Genomic DNA, 21,538 nt, shown 5'->3' with positions numbered 1-21,538 from the left:
AGTGGCCAGGGAGGGCTGTTGGGCTGCTGCCACCGCTTGCTCACTCGAGACTCAGGTACAAGGGAGGTGGAGTCACAGTAGATAATTTGCACTGAAATGCAGCAACTTGCCTTTTACAGGGGGGCTAATTACAGGGTCTGAGGAGCAGCTTCTATTAAATAGCATTTGTACTGAGGTTGAGGAGTTATTGCTGTGCGAAGTGTGGGGGCTGCGGATCCAGGCAGACCTCCAGAGACTAGCCGGGGCTCCCTGGGAGAGAGTGGAGATGTGGTCTTCCACTGCTGCCTTCTCCAGGCCCCCTTCCCTCCGGTGTCCCCTTGTTTCTGCCACCTCCTGATGCTCAGCCCCTCCCCTCTATAAGCATTAGCATCTAGTTTAAGGATGACTAAATTTCCTTACAGTTTTCTTTCAGGGACTACTCTGAACCATCCTATGATAGGAATTCTCTCTTCCACTAACATTGCTTCTTGGCTTCTTCTAATTTACTGCCAGTCTCTAAGCCTGTTCTTGAAGAAGTTGAGGAACTAAAGGGGCACAGGGGCATAGGGAATAGAAGAAAGCATTTTTCCTAATGCAGGAAAGAGCAAGGAAGTGAAATGAAATTTTCCACGTTTTTGGTTACTATATCATGTACGTACGTGTTTTGAAGATAAAGACATATTCCAGCTCTAATACTGTTTTCAACTGCATTTACCTGATAATGTCCATTTATGTCTTTGGAAATATGGTACATTGATTATTAACAGTTAATGTTTGACAAATGTTAACATTTTCTAGAAAATGTTTTCTAAAAGTGCTCTTCTTTATGCAACTTTTATTCTTTAACTTGAGCATTCGAGTGTATGTCCCTGGTGGTAAACACCAAATTGAACTGTAAGTTGAGTGGCTCTTTTCCTTTACTTGGGACTGGGCACATTTATATGTGTCTATGTGTAATTTTTCAGACCCTGTGTTGGAACAGAATATCTGCAGCACGTTGTTTGTTGGATGAGTGAATAAATACGCATTCGTCCTGTTAAAAACAAAACAAAACTCTTTACTGTTGACTCCTTCAAGTCACTAAGTTATTGTTAAAACTCCTGACTCGCAGCCCTTGTCAGAGCCCAGTCTCTTTGGTCCTGATGGAGGTGATGTTTCCGCTTCCTCTTGAATAATCCTCGGGTTGCTGTTTGATCTGTGGTGCCTGCGGAGCAGGATCATGCCATCCTCAACCCCCTCTTAATGGCGCCTTTTGTCTGTTTTCCATCATTAGCTTCCCTTCGTGCCATAGCATACCAGCACATCCCAAGCTGTGACCACATTAAAGCATGAAGGATAATGCTGATGATTCCCTTCATTTATAGAGCGCTTTCCATCCTGCACAGACACTATCTCATTACCCCACACAGTCCTCTTAGAAGAGAGAGGATGTGTCAGATATCGTCATCCCTATTTCATATGCGAAAGGTGAGGCACCAGGGGTTGATCTGACTCACCTGAGCTTATATAAAGGGTCTGCTGTAGAAGCCAAGTCTGTTGGCTTTGACTCTCATTGAAGTCCCTTAACTGGCCTTTAGATTATATCTTTAACTTATATAAATCCATCTGGTCTCTCTTCACGTGCTGAAATCTAACTCCTGACAGGCCAGCTCTTTCCTGCGAGCTGACTGCCAGGTGCGCCCGGTGCCAACTCCTTTCAAGCCCTGCAACCCACTGGGAGCGGGCAGCAGGCGTGCTCTTGCTGTGCACCTCACAGAGAGCGTTGGGGGGTGGCCTGGGCCTTCCCGGGGTTTGGGCAGGTGGCACGCCCCAGCCGTAGGCCTGCGTTTGCTGGGTATGAAGGCCTCCCTCTGGGATGAGCCTGTTCTGAGGCAGAGGGAGCTGTTGGCCTTTGGGGCATCTGTGTGGGAGAGGGTGGAGTAATAGGGGGTTACAGGGCTCCCTCAGAGTCCACAGGACCTTGGTGGCCTGGGCGCGTCACTCAGTTTTCCTGGGGCTCCTTCTGTTCATCTTTGGACTAAGAGAAGGTGCGTCTTCATGCAGAGTGTGTTAAAGGCAAGCATTGTACTCTAGTAGACTTCTAGTTACTTCCCTGAACTCATTAACAGTGGCGAGTAAAACCCTAAAAAGAGCCAGCATTTACTGAGCATTTCCTTGGAGCTGCCCTTAATGCTTTACTTCCTAATCTAGTTCCATTCTCACCTTAGCTCCTTGAGGGTAGGTAGAGTGATTTCAATGTTATTTCAATTTCTAGAAACATGCCCAGAGTCACAGAGCTGGTAAGTGGTGTGATTGGGGTTTGAACCCAAGTCTCAGTGACAAAGTCTGTAAAACTTCCTACACACATGTGCACACATTTATATCAGTTTTTTTAGCCTTGATTTTGTGTGTTCTGTGATAGTCCAGTGTCTTGAAGTGGATATTTTGTTTCTGGCTTGAGATCCTTCTTTCATGAAACTAAAATTTTTGTCACCTGTGTGGCCGTTTTTTCTCAGTGTTTCCTTGAACTGTTCTATTGAAATTGTTTGCTGATTTTTTGGTTATAATTCTTCTCTGCTTTGCATTTCCAGGTCATTAAAACACCAATGACCAGCCAGAAGACGTTTGAATCTCTGCTAGACTTCAGCAGAGCCTTGGGGAAGCATCCTGTTGCTTGCAAGGTAGCGTATGGGTGGCCCGGGGAGGGGGTGATTTTTCTGGGACTCTGACTTACGCCAGGAGGGATTCTTCTGCTGTAGGCTGATGTGGGAGAGGAGAGCTCTTCTGGCAGGTTGACCTGCAGGCTGTAAAGGGCAAGCTGCATCTAGCAAGGAGTCCTGGTGACTATATGTAAGATTATCCCTGGTGCTCTCACCTGCTCTGCTCCGATTACCTTTAGTCTCTGCATTTGCTGTGGTTCTTGTTTAGTTTCCCCCAAATTTAGGAGCGGCACTTCTGCATGGCTTGGTAGTGTTTCTGTACGGATGACTGTGTCCCAAGGTGCCCTTACAAATTTCTATGATGGTTGGAGGTTTAGTCACTGTCGTGTCCGACCCTTGGGATTCCACGAGCTGTGGTCTGCCAGGCTCCTCCGTCCATGGGACTTCCCAGGCAAGAATACTGGAGGGGGTTGTGTCTCCTACGTTTCAGGCGGTCTCCTGCACTGCAGGCGGATTCTTCACTGACTGAGCCACCAGGGAAGCCCAGTTATTTGTAAATACGTCATTTATCTTTTTGACCGTAATTTAATTTTTTTACACTTTTAAAGTTTTTATTTTTTTATGTAATTTTTAAAGGTTACTTTGCATTTACAGTTATTACAAAATATTGGCTATATTCCCCATGTTGTAAAATAATACATCCTTGACCTGTCTTATATCTATTTGTATCTCCCACTCTCACCCCTATATTATCCATACCCCACCCCCACCCCATCAGTTCAGTTCAGTTCAATCGCTCAGTTGTGTCCGACTCTTTGCGACCCCATGAATCGCAGCACGCCAGGCCTCCCTGTCCATCACCAACTCCCAGAGTTCACTCAGACTCACGTCCATTGAGTCCGTGATGCCATCCAGCCATCTCATCCTGGGTCGTCCCCTTCTCCTCCTGCCCCCAATCCCTCCCAGCATCAGAGTCTTTTCCAATGAGTCAGCTCTTCGCATGAGGTGGCCAAAGTACTGGAGTTGCAGCTTCAGCATCATTCCTTCCAGTGAACACCCAGGGCTGATCTTCAGAATGGGCTGGTTGGATCTCCTTGCAGTCCCACTAATTTGGTCTCTATGTCTGTGAGTCTGCTCCTTTGTTCTGTTCATTAGTTTGTTGTATTTTTTAGATTCCACATGTAAGTGATGTACAGTATTTGTCTTTCTCTGTCTGACTTATTTCACTTAGCATAATAGTCTCCAGGTCCATCCATGTTGCTGCAGATGGCAGGATTTCATTCTTTTTTATATGGCTGAGTAGTATTCCATTGTATATATGCCATGTCTCCTTAAGCCAGTTGTCTGTTGATGGGCACTTGGGTTGTTTCCATGTCTTGGCTATGAACAGTGGGGCGCACATATCTTTTTGAATTAGTGTTTTTGTTTTTTTTTCAGATATATACCCAGGTGTGGAATAGCTAGTTGACTGTAATCTTTTAAATATTGTGGTTCTTCTCATAGCATACTTTTACTTTCCAAAATAGTCTCAAGTTTGAACTCACAGTATTGAATTAATCCATGAAAACTCCAGTTGTTTATGAATCATCTGAATAAGTCATCTGTCAGCGTGGACCCCAACAGCCAAAGAGAGCAGACTTAAACATGCCAGTCCCCTGCATTCCAGGACTGTAGTGTTATATTAGGAGAAGGCAGTGACAACCCACTCCAGTACTCTTGCCTGGAAAATCCCATGAGTGGAGGAGCCTGGTGGGCTGTAGTCCATGGGGTCTCGAAGAGTCAGACACGATTGAGCAACTTCACTTTCACTTTTCACTTTCCTGCATTGGAGAAAGAAATGGCAACCCACTCCAGTGTTCTTGCCTGGAGAATCCCAGGGGCGGGGGAGCCTGGTGGGCTGCCGTCTATGGGGTCACACAGAGTCAGACACGACTGACGTGACTTAGCAGTGTTATATTAGGGAATCTCATTTTTTAACACTCATTTTTTGTTGGCTTAGTTTTATGGTTTTAAATCTTCTGGATTAAAAAAATATATATCACATTAATAACCAGAGAGTATGGTTGTACTTTGTTACCAGTTTTTGCTTTGTTCATGGCAAAAAGTAGCCATTGTGTGAGAAAAGACATGAGTGTGCAGCAGATGAAAAGCTAGATGTGAAATGAGAGTGCAGGAACAAGCCAGGGGTGGTCTTTAGCAGCAAAGTCATTAATTCATGAGAGCGATGATCCGTGTTTCCATCGGGATAGCCATGGCAGGTGCAGGCCTGGGAACTGTGGTCTCATGAAATTGGTCTTGTTACGTCATTGCAGAACTCTCTTTTTAGGTGCTACCTTAGGCATTCAGGGAGTCTTGTAGACCCTGACTAACTCTCAGGGTCAGTTATTCAGGCCCTTGGTGTGGCATCCAGATAGTAGAGGAAATCACATAGAACAAATGTCAGCAGACTTTCCTGTCAAGGGCCAGATAGTAGTGTTCTAGGGTGTGCAAACTCTGCTGCGACTGCTGGGCTCTGAAATAGGAAAGTGGCATGGGCCATACCTGCAAGGAGCGATGTGCGTCTGCTCCGCTGAAACTTGATTCACACATAGATGTGGATTTGGCCTCCAGGATTGTAGCTTAGTAACACTCAACATAGAAGAATGACATCAGTGTGCCTAAAATGTATCTTTCTTCATAGGAAGACTTCACAGGCAAAGCAGCCTGCCTGGGCTCACATCCTGGCTTTGGCACTTACTGGATGTGTAACCTTGGGCGTGTCTCGTAACCTCCCTGTGCCTCGGTGTCCTCTCTCTCACACAGAGGCAACAATAGACCTTACCTCACAGGGTTACTGTGAGGAATAAGTGAATGACTATTTGTAAAATTCTTAGGACAAACAATTCCTGCTATATAATAAGTACAGTAAATAAAGTGTGTTTAATAAATAAGTAAAGGTATATGAGAAATGTAAGGTGTATGAGTACGTAAAGTTCAATTGCTTTATCAAAGGGCCGCATCTCTTTACATTCCAGTGTGATGAGAGTATCTCTGTGTATCTTCAACAGCATTGAATATCATAATGGGGAAAAAGCCCCTTGCCAGTAACCTTACTGGAAACATGCTATTTTGTTTTACTGAATGTTTCTTCGATTTTTTGTTGTTTAGGCGCTAAGCTGTGTCCGACTCTTTTTGCAACCCCGTGGACTGTAGCCTACAAGGTTTCTCTGTCCATGGGGTTTCTAGGCAGGAATACTGGAGTGGGCTGCTGTTTCCTTCTCCAGGGGATCTTCCCAACCCAGGGATTGAACCCATGTCTCCTGCATTGGCAGGCAGATTCTTTATCACTGAGCCACCAGAGCAGCCTTGTAACGATATATGAACACTCCATATATTGGAGAAAATATTTTTCCCAGGCTACTTTCTGATTTCTAACCTTGTGTATGGTGTGGCCTCCTGTAGTCAGGTACCCTACCCTGTCCTGAATTTCTGCAGTAAACTTTTTGAAGTTAAAAAACAGGTTTGCCCTGATTATTAATAAATCAGCATAATTATATGAATATAGTCTTGGTTAGACAGATAAAGCTCTTTTGTGCATCTCTGTGTCCTGGGAGGTAGGGTAGGGGTGGTCTCAGTTGGTCCAGAGTGAAAGGAGGAATGGCCCTGTGGCTGCAGTATGCAGGCAGGTGAGTAGAGTGATACAGGAGCCTGGGCACCTCTGTTCAGATGTTTATGGAGTGCCCAGTGTGTGCTTGAAACGGGACTCACAGCCTGGGCCAGGGTGAGGGTTTTTTCCTGAGGGAGGGTCACAGCCTTCTGTTAAAAGAGGGGGACTCTGTTTACCTAGTGGAAATCAACTTCCCATTAAAAACCACTGAAAAGTTGCCAAGCAAGCCTGCCCCACAGGCTCCCAGGAGAGCTCAGCAGACAGAATCTGCATTCCCGCCATCCCTCCAGGAGAGATGGCTAAGTGTTGGAGTGAGGAGGGAAACGAAGAAAGGGGTCTTCCGGGGAGGAGTCTTGGTCGGTGAGCTGGGAGAGGCCCTCGGTCTGTTGGGACTTGCTAGTTTGTCCTGGGCCCTGTCCCCAGCTCCAGAGTCTTGTGCCCAGTGCCGGAATGCACATAGGAAGGAGCCTGAGGAAATCCTCAACAGCTGGGAAGTTGTGTTCCTGAGGTGCGTTCAGGGGGGAGTGTGATTTTTCTAGACTCGTTAAGAAATGCAGGAGAGGAGAGGAGTAAACGGTCTGCTGTTTGAGGGGAGCATAATAATGCTCTATGCGCAGCATTTTATGTGCTTTCATTTATTTTCACAACTAGTGAGGTAGAAATTACTGCTCCCATTTCACAGATGATGAAACTGAGTTTCAGAATGATGCAAGGTCAAAGTGTGTTCGAACCTGAGCCCAGATCCGCCCACTCCCACAGCTGTGCTCTTTCTAGTGAACCCCTGGCTCTGCCTTTACTTCTGTCAGGACCCGTGCAGTAGGGGCTTCTGGTTACTGTAATAGTTGGTTAAATTGTCATGTGGCATAGAAGCAAGGCTGTCTTGGCGCTTTGAAACATTGAAAATGTATAGCTTGATAAATGTGTGTGATAATCCGGGGTGAGAAGGAGCAAGCTCGTGACTACGTAAAGATAAAGTTCACAGAAATTCACTTGTTGTCTGTTTTTCTCTGCTCTGACAGGACACACCTGGGTTTATCGTGAACCGTCTTCTGGTGCCGTACCTCATGGAAGCAGTCAGGCTGTGTGAGCGAGGTAGCTGTCCCCGCCCGGGCCGGGAGCAGCAGGCCAGGCCTCCCGTGGGCAGGGCTGGGCCCTGTGGAGCAGGGGAGGAGCTCCTGTTCTCAGACTCCTGTGAATCAGCCTCACCCTGAGCCCGGTGCCTTTGTCACTGTATTCCCAGGATCCCCTCACTTCCCTTGGAGGCTTCTGGGGTGACTCTGGGGACCTCCCACTCGGCCACCTCCAGCTACAGTCTCAGCCAGAGCAGTCATAGGCCAACGTGGGTTTATATCCTGGATCTCTGGCTAAGAGGTTTATTGCTTAAAACGATGACAGCGATATAAAAATCACTGGGCTAGGGAACCTTTAGAATTCCCTAAGGTTGTAAAATTGTGACAGGAGATGGGAAATTAGTAACAAGATTGTAATGTGACAAGGAATGTTTCTGACAGTGGTGTCCGTCCTTACTGAATGATGTTATGATGCATTTTTTTTTTTTTTACCTTAAGAATGGTCTAAAATGGTTTTTCGTCAATACTGGTAGATTGACAAAGAATGATTTTCCCTGTTGTAGAAATAGACTTGGGACATGATCCAAGGTTAGAAAATGTCTTGTATCTTCCTGCCTACCTTCCCTAAGGCATTTGTGGAAAGGTAATTGTTTCATCTCTGCTTCAAAGGCAAATAGGCCTTAATAGGACTGAATGAAAAGCAACTGTAATTGTTTTCAGTTACTTCATTCACAAATGCTTGCTCCTGAGAATGTCATTTTTGAAACAAAACATTTATACCAGCTCTTCCAGAGAGATGAAAGCATATTTGCTTCCTCAAAATCTGCTTTAAATATTAAAACTTTTCTCTGTGTTTTATGGAGGCATTTGCCTCACTCTTGCTTCTAGATCAAACCAACACTTCTGTGTTTCTCTATCAACAAATACATCTAATTACACCTCAAAGACAGCATGAAGCATTTTGCCCTACTTTGAAAGACAGGGGTTTTCTTGGTAATGTAATGTTTTAGAATATAGCGTATGGGTGATCCACCTCTTAATGGTGTTCTTCTCACTGACACATACTGTCAGTTTTGATATATTCTCACCTGAACTGCGTGTCTGGCTGTGAGTTGAAAGTCACTTTCTTGTCTTCCGCTTCCCTCCCGTCAGCAGTGGTCCTTTTCTGGACAGATGGAGTCCCTTTGACCTTCAGCATCACTAGCCACCTGGGAGATGAAACTGGGCAGGGGATCTGGCGCCCCGGGGGAAGTGCTCTTACTTTGCCCTTGGTGCTGCTTCAGTGTCCTGAAGGCGCTGAGTATTATGAGTGGGTGGGTGCTGTTTCCTGGAGAGCCACACTGGGGTCTGGACTCCTCAGCCTCAGGCTTCTTCCTGTGTCCCTTCTGCCACCTCACGGTTCTGCCAGCGGCAAGCATGCTCACATGCCCGCCTGCCATCCCATTTGCATTCCCCTGCTTGGAGTGACGGACGGAGCTACCTCCGTTCTACTCTGAAATCTGAAAGTGTTTTGGATTATCCTTCTTCACCTGCCATGTCTGTTCATTGGTCACTTGACTCCCCACCTGTCATCTAGTCTCCCTCTGCCAGTCAGCCTGCCTTTGGTGCGGCTCCTCAGGCAACAAGGGATTCACGCTCACCTTGTGTCTTTTCTAAACTGCTCTCCTCAATATTGTGTAGTCCAGGAGGGTGAGGGGACAGTGCATTCCGTTTCTGCACGGCAGCAGAGTTGGACCATGAAGGCAGCTTAGCCCACCCCTTTCCAAACTCATGGTGGAGAACTTCTCTGTATGACATTATTTTGGTCAGCTTATGTGCTCTTAAAAAAAATAGCGGTGTAGACTGGGTGGCATGTAAATGACCACAACTTACTTCTCACGTTTCTGGAGACAGTAGCCCAAGTCTACGGTGCCAGCACGACCGAGTGTCTGGTGAGAGCCCTCCTCTGGCTGCAGACCGCTGACTTCTCGTGTCCTCACATGGCAGAGAGTGGAGCGAGGAAACCAGCTCTCCTGTGATTCTGGGAAGAGCTCTGCGAGCTCCAGCCCCGCGACTCTTCCAGTTCCTACAAGGCCCCACCTCCTTACACCACTGTATTTAGGGAGTAGGGTTTCATTGTGAATTTGGGGCACATAACAAATACTTGATATACCTGAGGTGAGCATGCCTCTAAGACAGGTGGGCGGAGTGCTGCTTTGAGCGGTAGGGGGTCATCAGAAGGATGTGTAGGGTGTTAGAGCAGAGAATCTGCTCCATCACTGTCCACTCGGGCCTCCTGGGCAGCTGAACAGCTTTCAGAGTTCACAGGCCCTTAGCAGTGCCTCTGCCAACCGTCCGTGGGGTCTCGGGCACGCTGCTGCCCCTCCCCATGCTCACCAGCCGTGAGTGAGCCTCCTTGCTTCCGGGTCAGGCCTTCCTCCCCAGTGCCTTGCAGCCTCTGTCCTCACGCCTGGTGCTGTCGGCATTCCCACGATAATCTCGTCCCTGGGGCCAGGGCTCTCTCTGTAGACCTCTGAGCAGGCTGGTGGCTGCAGTGGACAGCACCTGCTATCGGACGCCACTGGCGGGTCAGAGTCAGCTCTGGCAGGGTGCTGCGCTGCGTGGTTAGCTTTTCTTGGGTGACACCTGGGAGTGTCACGAGCCTGTCCCCCAGTCACCGTGTGACATCCTGCTCACAGTGTCCCTGCCGTGCTCGGGATATGTTCAGTGGTTCCGTCGGAGCCTGCCGGATAAATGTCCTCACCGGGGAGCCGCCTTTCTCCTCACCCTCTGCCTTCTTGTCTCTCCTCACACCTTACTCTCACCTTCTCTCAAGGCCCCACTGGACCGTCCCCAGTGCTAGCTCCAAGCTGGATGTAATCTTTGTTGTTGTCCTAACTATGCTTTGCTTCTGCTTCAGGGCACGTGCCTGCCACAAGGCACACATCTTTCTTCTACTGTACTCCGTTTTCAGTGTTTGGGTCCTCATCTTCATACTTCGAAAGTGTGTGTGTAAGCCAGGCTTTAGGTAGCTGTTGATGGATACAGGAATGGTGGCTGCGCTGATTCTGATCCTGTTGCCTGTGACCGTGGTTTGTTGTTTTGCCAAGAATGGTTGGTAGGTGGTGCTGATGAGTCAGCAGAAGATTCTTATTCGGGCAGGTCCGCAGTTCCAAGGCCTGCAGAAGAGCTGGAGTTCCCTGAGGATGCTCTTCTTTGTTGTCGAGATTTAGGGGATGGAGCGGAGGGGTGGGGCGGGGGGCGGCTTTCAACCTTCTAAGGTTGATGCAGAATTTCGTGTGTATGCACATTTTCTTTGGAGAAGGTATCAGATTTTAAGTGCTTGACTCTAAAGATTAGGAATTAATGATCTAAAGCATGATACCATGTTTAACTCCCACTTGGCATTCTAGTCTCTATTATATATTTCTCTCTCTTCCCCTGCCCCCTGCCTTTTACTCTGTTACTCAGAACAGAGTTTTTAGAATTGTGCTGACTTTGTAAAACTGTTCAGACTTTTTTCCCATGATGTGCTATGTCTTCATATTATTTTTTAGAAATAGTCAAGTGAGTCTCTGAATCTAGGATAACAGTCTTGACTCTAGGGTTTATTGTCTCTCCTGAATATTGATTTGATTAAATGGCTTTAAGGTAAGTTGGAACCATTATGCTATGAGATTTCTATCCGCAGGAAGCTGATATTCTAATAAGGGGAGACAGCCTATAGCGAGTGAACCAATAGATAACATGTTAGGTTATGACCAGTAATCCTTGAGAAAGGTAAATATACAGTCTAGGGGGTGGCAGGAGTCCTGGCCTGGAGTCTTGATAGTTCTTAGGTTATGTGCAGAGAGGAGGGGAGTCTGATGCTCTGACACCTGAGCAGAGGTCTGCAGATGTTGACAGGATCCCAGTGCAAGGAGCAGCAGGAGCGAGCCTCAGGAGCATGCTAGGCTTGCTTCAGCACTTGGCCTCTGCACCGCAGAAGCCTGGGAGCCTAGTGAAATCCTCTCAGCAGACTCTTTTATCAGCTGCCATGTGCTTTCTCATTCCTGCTTTGCACATGCTGTTCTTGCTGCCTGGAATGCCCTTCCCTGCCCGCTCTTCCCTGGGGATTCTCTTCAGGACCATCAGGACCCTGCCTGGGTGGTGGTTTTGGTGAAGCCATAGCATTGTGAGTAAACCTCTCCATCTTTGCCCACATAGCCATGTGAATCTTCCTGAATCTTCAGCACCTGTTAGATGAAAGTTTGCACATCTGAATCCTCCTGTTAGACTATGGTCACTGCAGTGCTTGTCTTGTTTCACTCCAAGTCTCTGGTGCCTGATACGTAACAGATATTAAACAGAAGTTGGATGAAAGAGTGAGGCTGCCTGATAAGGCTAATGTCTGTGTGATCATTTTTGCTCTCCTCTGACCTGAAACTCAAATCATTCTCAGGAACCTCTGGTTGACTAATCAGAGGAGTACCGATAAAGTCACCCAGGAGAAATAATTGGTTGGTATTCTAATCATCTTGAACCACCTTGAAATTCTTTGGCATTATTTTAGTACTTCATATGCTTTTAAAAATAGAACCTTTATGCATGTTTAAGTAGTTCTTGTTCCTCATGCCTAAAATATCTGAAATATTTAGGTTGTGACGTCCTCTCTTAAGTTTTTTAATCACTTTTTAAACTTAGCTTTGTTTTAACTGACCATTTCTTTATGCTCTGGAACAAAATTCTACATAGACACATGTTACAGGCTAGTTGTGTTCCTGATTTTGGAGAAAGGGGACAGGTTGCTCTCTATAAAGACCTCGGGTCCACAGATATTATGTGAAGGATAATATTCCACGAAAAAAGCACTTTGGTTCTTGTCTTAGTTTCCTCAACACACTTTCAGACTTGAGTGGCAGTTCTAAATCAGGTTTGGGCTTTTCTTTAAACATTCTCTTGACTGAAGAGTTTATATGCATGGGATTTCAAAGGAATGACTCATTATTTACAAAACCAAGAAAGATAAAAAAGAAAAGCATACATACAATACATAGAAAAACATATAGCTTCATTATTTCCTTTTTTAAAAATAAGTCCCTTTATCAATCACAAACATGCTGTAGCTTTAAAGGATTTTTAGTAAGTTATTCCAGAGAAGGAGAATCCCAATCCATTAGAAAGTAACTGTTTCCCGGCCTCTGGGGCCTTCTCTCCACGAACAGAATGGTAGTGCTTGAGAATTTACCTCACAGAGTAACTTCATGTAGTAGCTTTGAAAATCTTGTGACCTCTTAGAAAAATCTTACCCAAGCCGGAAGTCCTGACTCCAGAACTTTCTTGAATGTGCATGATACGTAGAATGTGGCCATGGGAAGGGCGGTGGTGGCTCAGTGCTGCCCTCTGCTGCTTAGGTGAAGCATCCAAGGAGGACATCGACATGGCTATGAAGCTGGGCGCCGGGTACCCCATGGGTCCGTTTGAGCTTCTCGATTATGTTGGGCTGGATACTACGAAGTTCATCCTAGATGGTAAGAATTGGAATTCTCTGTTGTCTGTCTTGAGTTGAGTTGAGGTAGTCTCTTTCAGCAGCGAATTAAATTAAATGCCTATTTAAATGGAGTAGACCTTCCAAAGTCCTGTCCCACCAGCTGAAAGATTCAAGTAACATGACTAAAGGGAAAATATGACTGCTTAGTCTCATAAGGCAACTTTTTAAAAAACCTTTTGTTGTGAAAGAATTATAAATTCATAGGAAGTCCCTCATTCAGTGAAATACAGCACAGACAGGGCCTGTGTACCCCTTTACCTAGTTTCCCCTCAGGGTTGTATGTCATATAGCAGCCACAGTACAAGAGCAGAGCCAGGAAATTGGCATTGGTACACAGTCATTCTGTCAGGTATGCTGATTTGTGTAACCACTGCATTCAAGATGCAGAACCATTTTAAAATGTGTATTCATTTTACTGTAGTGGCTACTAAAGTTGAATGTAGCTCATAGTACCAAGTTGTACGAAGAATACCTGTAGGAAGGAGCAAGGGGAGGTTCTAGTGGAAGCAAGAACTTTATGAGGATATAAAATACCAGTAGTGGCAAATTCAGATTTTTAACATGCCTGAAAGTCGTTTCACTGTGTCACTGGTGTCCAGGCACCGATTAACAGATTAACCAGATCACCTTTGGCATCAGCTGTTTCCATGAAGGGATTGGATGAGCAGAAGGGCCATGGGAGAGCTGGGCCTCAAGTGAGACATGGCCCAGTGGTGCAGCCCTGCTTTGAGGCTCATGTTCAGCCTTCCCTCTGCCTCTGCGAGTCTGGAGGCAGAGCGTGGGGAGAAGGGTTCCTACTCTGACGTGGGAGAGGCCCATGGGCCTCACTCATGCGACTCCAGCCAACATGCTCACCCTGGGAATGCCGAGATGTAAGATAAACCCAGCACTTCATCCTAAGCTCTTTTTCCTTCTCTCAATAGGTTGGCATGAAATGGACTCAAAGAACCCCCTGTTTCAGCCCTGCCCATCCCTGGATAAGCTGGTAGCAGAGAAAAAGTTTGGCAAGAAGTCTGGAGAAGGATTTTACAAATACAAGTGAGCAGCTTCTCTGGCTCGAGGACGAAGCCCCGTAAGCACATACCAGCAGCTCCCCAAGTGCCCGCGGGAATGGTCTTTGGTCAGATGTTCCTCCCACAGCACGATCTGTTCGATGTACGTTTTGATTGTAATCTATCTGAAGTAATCATTTACAAGAGTTAGAATAATAGCAGATTTCTCCATTGAGAAACTAATTCCCTTTCCCTTTTTTAGTCTGTTCATTTCTGTGTATCTTCTAAAAAGCTTTACACCCTGGTGCCTTGGAGCAGACATTTCTTTTGAACCTGTTGTTTTCATGAAGAGTTACCAGAATCTGAATTCGTTTACTTGTAATGAGAGCATCCTGTGTCCATTGTTACCCCACGGGAAAGTCTCCAGCCACTGACACACTGTGTTGTGTCTGAGGAGGGCTGCGAGACAGCACCTGCCTCTTGCGTTTACCGGCTTATCTACAGCCTGCAGCCTCAAGCCTTACCCTCCTTTGGGCATGATGTCAGGTATCATGTCTTGATTCAACTCATCATTGAGATGTTGCTGCTGGATTAGTGGGAAGATCTCCAAGTGCAGGAAGATGTTTTGTTCACAACTGAAATCTGAATGATTATTGTCTCTCTTTTTTTTTTTCCCCATGAGAAATCATTGCTGCAAATTGACTCTAATAAAATGCAGTTTTTTTAATCTGTGAAAATTTGAATTGAAATAAACATGTATAATTTAAAATCATAATATGTTTAAATGGTTATAAAAGTAAAGGCTGGTAATTTAGGCGGAAGCTGTGCTGTCTTTGGCCTGTAGTCACTTTTTTGGGTGGTAATGGTGAAGGAGGAGTGGCCGGAGAAGGTGTTTATGTACAGCCTGCCTGTAGCTGTCACTCCAGATTTCTTACCTGGAAAGCAGTAATAAAGGCAAAAACCAGTTTTTAAGGAACATCTGTTTCTTCTTTGCCAACAAAAAGAAACAGTGTAACATAAGCTTCTTTTAATCATTGGCTTGAGAAAATGTCTTCCAAGATAGAATTTTGAGGCTAGAAATACATTAGAAACCCTGAGGTCCAGTGGCCTCTTTGTAGAGAGCTGATGTGATGTGCTCAAGGTGACCAGAAGTTTGGGACAGAGTCAGGATTAGAACTAGGTTTCGATAAAATATAACATAGTAAATTTGAAAATTTCACTTCCAGACTTCCTTACAGTACTGTCCCTAAAATGGGCATCCTTGTTTGGAATTCTTGGTCACGGTGCTCATGGTTAAGAGATTGTCCTCCACCCATTTCATGATGGATAAAGGGGAGCTTATTAAATTTTTTTACTTGAATCTAACTAGAGCATAATGGAAAAATAACCATGTGCATACATTTCTACCGCACACAGAACCTGGTTTAGGAAACTTGTAGGTTATTCTTATATTTCCTAACGAAAAAAAGGAAGCACCTGTGACACCATCACCATTTCCATTACTTAAGGTTACCCTGTGGTCTGACAGCCCCCTGCACACTCTCAGGCTGGCTCCTGACCTTTGACAGTAGCCCCAGGCTTAGGAGGGGCTTCCTTTCCTTCTCATTCTCTGACTGGACTGCCCACAGGATGTGGGCCCTCATCCTGGAAATGGCAGGGCTCACTCTTGACCACTGGATTCCAGGAAAGAGCAAACTCAGTGATGTGGCCGTCAGCCTGCCCGGGGTGAGGGTGGGGGGTTGCAGCCATCTTTCCCTGGCTGAGGTTTCTCCATGGGTTCTTAGCCTCTGAATATTTTATTACGAAAATCCTCTTGCATGTGTCATGTCTGGGTCTGGGAAAGAATTTTGAACATCTTCTTACACACCGGAGTGGAGAGTGGCTTTCTCAGCCCCGTGCTCCAGTGTCTGCTTTCTCAGGTGACCACAGCTACTGCCTGCCAAGGGCTGCAAGGGGAGAAGGGTCTTTGTGGTCAGTCAGGTCCTCTGCTTTCAAATCAGGACCAGCTACTGTATAGTCACCACCTAAACAACATACACTAGTTACACTTCCATAGTTTGCAAATTACACTTTTCACACTTTGAAACAAGCTTTTGTCTTGACCCACTTTGATTTTAATCCCTTTAACGTTTCAATCTAAGTAACCAATTAAGTCTTACCAAAATACAAGGTGTGGCTGTAATTTTGTGGAACCAATTTTCCTGTAAACAGGCATTGATGGTACATAAATATTAATCAAAAATGCTTTGAACAATGGAAGCATTGCTGCATTTTCAACCCATTTGGTTGTGTAAATTGTTCTTAAAAATAACTCAATATTTCATAATCACAGTTTTTATTTCTATGGCAGAACAAATTTTAACTCCTGAAAGAAAAATCTAATTCTATTTAATGTTTTATTTAAAATGACCAACTATGGCTGTTGCAGAATTAATTGGTATAAATGATTAACACCAAGGGCTTTGGAATTAAACAGACTTGGGATCTAGTGCTGAGCTCCACTCTTTTACCTGTGCAGCCTAACCTTGGGTGGGGGGGTGGTTACTTGTCTTCTGGAGAGAGCGGGCAGAATGATGGGTCCTGTCCCACGAGGTGGCTGAGATGAAATGAAATGATGGATGTTAAGTGTTGAGCTCTCTGCCAGGCTTAAAAGCCGGATTGCGACCACCTCCCTCCTCTGCACCCTATTTGAAAGGAAGCCACAGTTCACCTCAAACCTACAGGCTTACAGAGAGCCTGAACTTTTACCGTTGGGGGAGTGGGCTGACGGTTGGGAACAGTCCCACGGGTAAAAGAGAGCCGTAGAGGTGAAGCCGTGGGGGCTGCTCCGGAAGTGCTTCCCAAAGCAGTGGGTGGCGTGCGGACCTTTCCCGACTGACCTGGAAAGAAACTCGCCGGAAGCATCTAGCGGGCAGGCGAGGCGGCTGTCTCCTAGGTATTAGATGTTTAGTGTTTGGTAGACTGAGGATGATTTAAGACCCTGGATAAAAGGCTCGTAACAGAGATGGAAATCAGGGCAGGGGTGGTATGCAAACAGGAGCAACGCGAAGGCCACTGGTCAGCAAGGCAGAGCGAAGAGCAGCCCTTACACGGACAGGGCTGCGGTGGGGCTGAGTGGCCAGGCCTCGGCCCTGCCAGAAACACATAGCCTGTTCTCAGGCGAGCTAGCACGTGCCAGAAGGGAAAACCTAAAAGAACTCATAAATAATCACTTGCTTCGATGAGGTTGAGAAGACGGGAAACAAGCGTCCCCAACAGACCTGGGGAGTAAGGCGTGTTTGAGCCAAGCTTTCTGGTCACGGTGTTTGAAGGGCTGAACTCTGGAGCCCTGTGGAGGTTTCACCACCTGCTCTTGGGAGGTGGATTTCCAGGGCTTTTCCGCTTGTGTTGAAGTTCCAGGGAAGCGTGTGGGTACAGCGGTAGCCTGCCTTACCACATGGATTCGGGGCAGGTCAGGGGGGCAGAGCAGGTGCACCCCGTTTGGTCCTGTGGCCTTCCATCCCCCAGCCGCGTCCAGGGGAGAGGCTGTCCGCCCTGAGTGCGCCCAGGTGACACTCCTGCTTAATTGGCGTCAGGGAAAAGGTGATGCGTGAAGGAGGGAAGCCATCATCCTGAGAGGGGGCCTGCGCACCTGGCAGAGCTTCAGCGGATGCCCGCACATCCTAGGCTGAGAACCAGCACGTGTGGGGATGTTCAGAGAGAACCTGCTGCCCTTTGGCTGGGTGGGGGTCGGCTCCCAGGTGGCCCAGTGATGAAGGACCTCCCTGCCAAAGCAAGAGACGTAGGAAGACTCAGATTGGATCCCTGTGTTGGGGAGATCCCCTGGAGTGGGGCATGGCAAACCACTCCAGTATTCTTGCCTAGAGAATCCCATGGACAGAGGAGCCTGGCAGGCCAGGGTCTATAGGGTTGCAAGGAGTTGAACACGACTTTGCGACTGAACAATTTCTGTACAGCAAAGTGATTCAGTTATATATATACACATCCTTTTTTATATTTTTTCATTATGGTTTATTATAGAATATTGAATATAGTTCTCTGTGCTATACAGTGGGACCTTGTTGTTTATCCACCCTCTATATAAAATCTTCAATCCCCTAACCCTAACCTCCCACTCCTTCCCTCTCCCACGTCCCTCTGCCTTGACAACCACTAGTCTATTCTGTTTGCCCCTGAGCGGGTTTGTTTCTTAGATAGGTTCCTCTGTGGTATATTTTAGATTCCACATGCAAGTGATATCATATGGTATTTTTCTCTTTCTGAATTCCATTATGTATAAGCTCTAAGTCCATCCGTGTTGCTGCAAATGGCATTTTGTTCTGTTTCTGGCTGAGTAGTATTCCACCATATATGTGTATCGCATCTTCTTTCTCCATTCATCTGTCATTGGACATTTGTTTCCATGGCTTGGCTATTGTGAATAATGTTCCTGTGAACATAAGCATGCATGTACATTTTTTAATTATCCAGTTTTTTTTCTGGATCTATGCCCAGGAGTGGGACTGCTAGATCATATGGGAATTCTGTTTTTCGTTTTCTAAAGGAACTTCACACGATCTTTCACAGTGACTGCACCAACTTGCATTCCTACCAACTGTGTAGGAGGGTTTCCTTTTCTCCACACCCTCTCCGGCATTTATTTGTAGACTTTCTGATGATGGCCATTCTGAGTGGTGTGAGGTGGTAGGTCATTGTGGCTTTGATTTGTATTTCTTTGTTAATTAGCAGTGTTGAGCATCTTTCCATGTGCCTGTCTATTGGCCGTCTGTATTTCTTTGAAGAAGTGTCTGTTTAGGTCTTCTGGAAGATGGGCCATTTTTGTAAGAGGTGCCTGGATGGGTTGGAGCTCTCTGAGATCAGGCACTGAGGAAGGAAGAATGCCAGCTAATTGGACCATTGGAATTGGAGCAGGCACAGTCTGTGCTAGATGTTGGCATGTGGGGAACAGATAAAGTTGTTCAGCAGGTACCTCTGGGCTTTTTAAAGCCCCCGTGAGCACTGCACAGGCTTTGCTTTATGTACAGCGTGATGGCTAGAACTGGGCATTAGAGCGAGCTAGATTTTAAAACTGTGGGTTGCCTTTCTCCAATTGAGCAAGGTTGATAGGACCTGTCAGAACTACAGGCCATTTTGTGTAAGGCTCTGTTTTACTTTGCTTTATATCTTTTTCCTGATGGGAGAAAATATGATTGCAGTGTAGGACATAAGTCAGTGATTCTGCTCAGTTCAAATTCTGAGACAATTACAACCAGAAGAGACTAACTAATCTACTAATCCCTCTGTGACTGCAAAGAGAAGCCTTTGTGTGACTGTCTGTTTGTAGGCAGTTTTCTCATTCCATCCAGCAAATAATACATTCCCTACCAGATTTTCCTTCTATTTAATGGAGACCAAAAATTAACTTGCTGCTGCTGCTAAGTCGCTTCAGTCATGGCCGACTCTGTGCGACCCCACAGACGGCAGCCCACCAGGCTTCCCCCATCCCTGGGATTCTCCAGGCAAGAACACTGGAGTGGGTTGCCATTTCCTTCTCCAATGCATGAAAGTGAAAAGTGGAAGTGAAGTCCCTCAGTCGTGTCTGACTCTTCGCAACCCCATGGCCTGCAGCCCACGAGGCTCCTCCGTCCATGGGATTTTCCAGGCAAGAGTACCGGAGTGGGGTGCCATTGCCTTCTCTGAAAAATTAACTTAGGTGGTTAATAATAATCTCAAGATATTATAGGTAAAGAAAAATAATAAACATACCAATGTAAATGACCCAATAAAATCCAGACTCTGCCCCCTTTGTGTAGGTATTTCCTCGGTCTTTGGTCCAAAACAGAATAGTTAGGTCTGGTTACTAACTGCTTCCATGGATAGAAGAAATATGTTCCCATGTTCTGTGACTATAGGCATGATGAAAACAAAGTATTTTTTTACATTGGGGGAAAAAAACCTGTTTAATAATAGATTATGAAGCAATTCAAAGAAAATTAATTTGCTAGTTATTTTATATGTGTGGAACATCTCTCATTTTCCACTCGCTGTCTGTTTGTAGAGGTCAGTGAGGTCTTCTCCAGCCCAAGAGGAGGTGTGAACTGAAGGTTGGAGGACACTGTCCAGCTCTCCAAACCTGGGCTTTCCCCACTGTGAACCTCTTTCCATTATAAGAACTTGATATTTAAAGTTTACTATTGGAAGAGAAGGATGCCTGTGTTATAACAAATGCAGGTGGTGAACAAGCTTACTAACAGCAAAAAACATTTCCTAGGGGGCAAGTGCCCAGTAAATAGGTATTGAATGAGTGCATTGACCATTTGTGTTTAACTCCGGTTTACTATGCCTATGACACCACTGAGGACTACATTCTTCTATTAGAATTAAGATGCTTAACTTAGTCAGTCAGTTCAGTCACTCTCGTGTCTGACTCTTTGTGACCCTATGGACTGCAGCATGCCAGGCCTCCCTGTCCATCACCAACTCCCGGAGTTCACTCAGACTCATATCCATTGCGTCAGTCATGCCATCCCACCATCTCATCCTCCTCTGTTGTCCCCTTCTCCTGCCTTCAGTCTTTCCCAGTATCAGGTTCTTTTCCAGTGAGTTGGTTCTTTGCATCAGGTGGCTAAAAACTACTGGAGGTCCAGCTTCAGCATCAGTCCTTCCAATGAATATTCAGGACTGCTCTCTTTTAGGATGGACTGATTGGATCTCCTTGTAGTCCAAGGGACTCTCAAGAGTCTTTCCAACACCACAGTTCAAAAGCATCAATTCTTCAGGGCTCAGCTTTCTTTATAGTCCAACTCTCACATCCATACATGACTACTGGAAAAACCATAGCTTTGACTAGATGGACCTTTGTTAGTCTATTCAATTTCTATTAAAAAGTAGTTCAAGTCTTGTGTGCATGTATCTGTATGTATCCCTAGGTTTCACAGGGCAGCTCTTAAAATTTCTATGTATGAACAATAACATCCTGTGGCAGATATAGTAATTTGTACAAATACTATGTCACGTGGAATTTGTTTTCTCTCCCTCGTGGAATTTGTTTTCTCTCCCTCGTGACTTCTCTCCTTTAAAAGGAAACCTATGCACACATCTTGTTATTGCTCATGGGCCTCTGTTCAGAGGTTTCTGTATTGTTGGAAACTTAGCCCAAAGTATAGAGGAAAAAAGTGACATTTAGGACAGTGAAACTGTTCAAGATTTCTTCCAGCTAAACAGGCAGTTGCTAGAAACCCTACAAGCAAACAAACTAAAGCCAGGAGGAAAGCACCCTCTGTGAGGACCAGCTGCGACCCCAAGAGAAATGCTGAGCCCCACAGGAAGGCTGGCCTGGGCAGGCTGGCCTGTCCTCCTTGGACCAGGCCAGCTCCAAGCTCACTGCGGGAAGGAGGCAGAATCACTGCAAGACTGAAGAGAAGCAGGGCCTGGCAGGGAGTCCCTCTGCCCAGATGCCCCAGGAGAGCAGCCTTGGTCTGTGTGTGCCTCTCAGGGCACTCTGGACTCTCCTGCCTGCAGAAGCAGGATTTGGGTAGAATGGACCAGGGTGGGCACTGCCAGAACACCCAAGTTACCTGGGAAAAGTTATTCTGAAGGAAATCCAGGGAACTAGGAGGGACCAAGTTGTAGAAGAAACAACTGGCTCAGGAGAGTCAAACAAGCCATTTCTTTCAATATCATTTATTCATTTTTTGTCATAAAAATGCAGAGGAAGAACCCAG

At 46.0% G+C, this 21,538-nt stretch overlaps 1 protein-coding gene across 1 annotated transcript in view; it reads left to right on the top strand.

Annotated features, from left to right (window-relative positions):
* The window catches only part of HADH (hydroxyacyl-CoA dehydrogenase), a 42,146-nt gene extending 27,354 nt beyond the window's left edge, over positions 1–14,792 (top strand). Inside the window, exons 5-8 of the mRNA XM_040237506.1 lie at positions 2,550–2,639; positions 7,284–7,356; positions 12,707–12,823; positions 13,767–14,792. Of these exons, the coding sequence (XP_040093440.1) occupies positions 2,550–2,639; positions 7,284–7,356; positions 12,707–12,823; positions 13,767–13,885 (399 nt within the window). The 3' untranslated portion in view covers positions 13,886–14,792. The remainder of the gene's footprint in view (positions 1–2,549; positions 2,640–7,283; positions 7,357–12,706; positions 12,824–13,766) is intronic.
* The last annotated feature ends 6,746 nt before the right edge of the window (positions 14,793–21,538 follow it).

Source organism: Oryx dammah, unplaced genomic scaffold, assembly GCF_014754425.2.
Source record: "Oryx dammah isolate SB20612 unplaced genomic scaffold, SCBI_Odam_1.1 HiC_scaffold_3, whole genome shotgun sequence".
In the NCBI taxonomy this organism is placed as follows: Eukaryota; Metazoa; Chordata; class Mammalia; order Artiodactyla; family Bovidae; genus Oryx; species Oryx dammah.
This window is presented reverse-complemented; position numbering and strand designations above follow the sequence as displayed.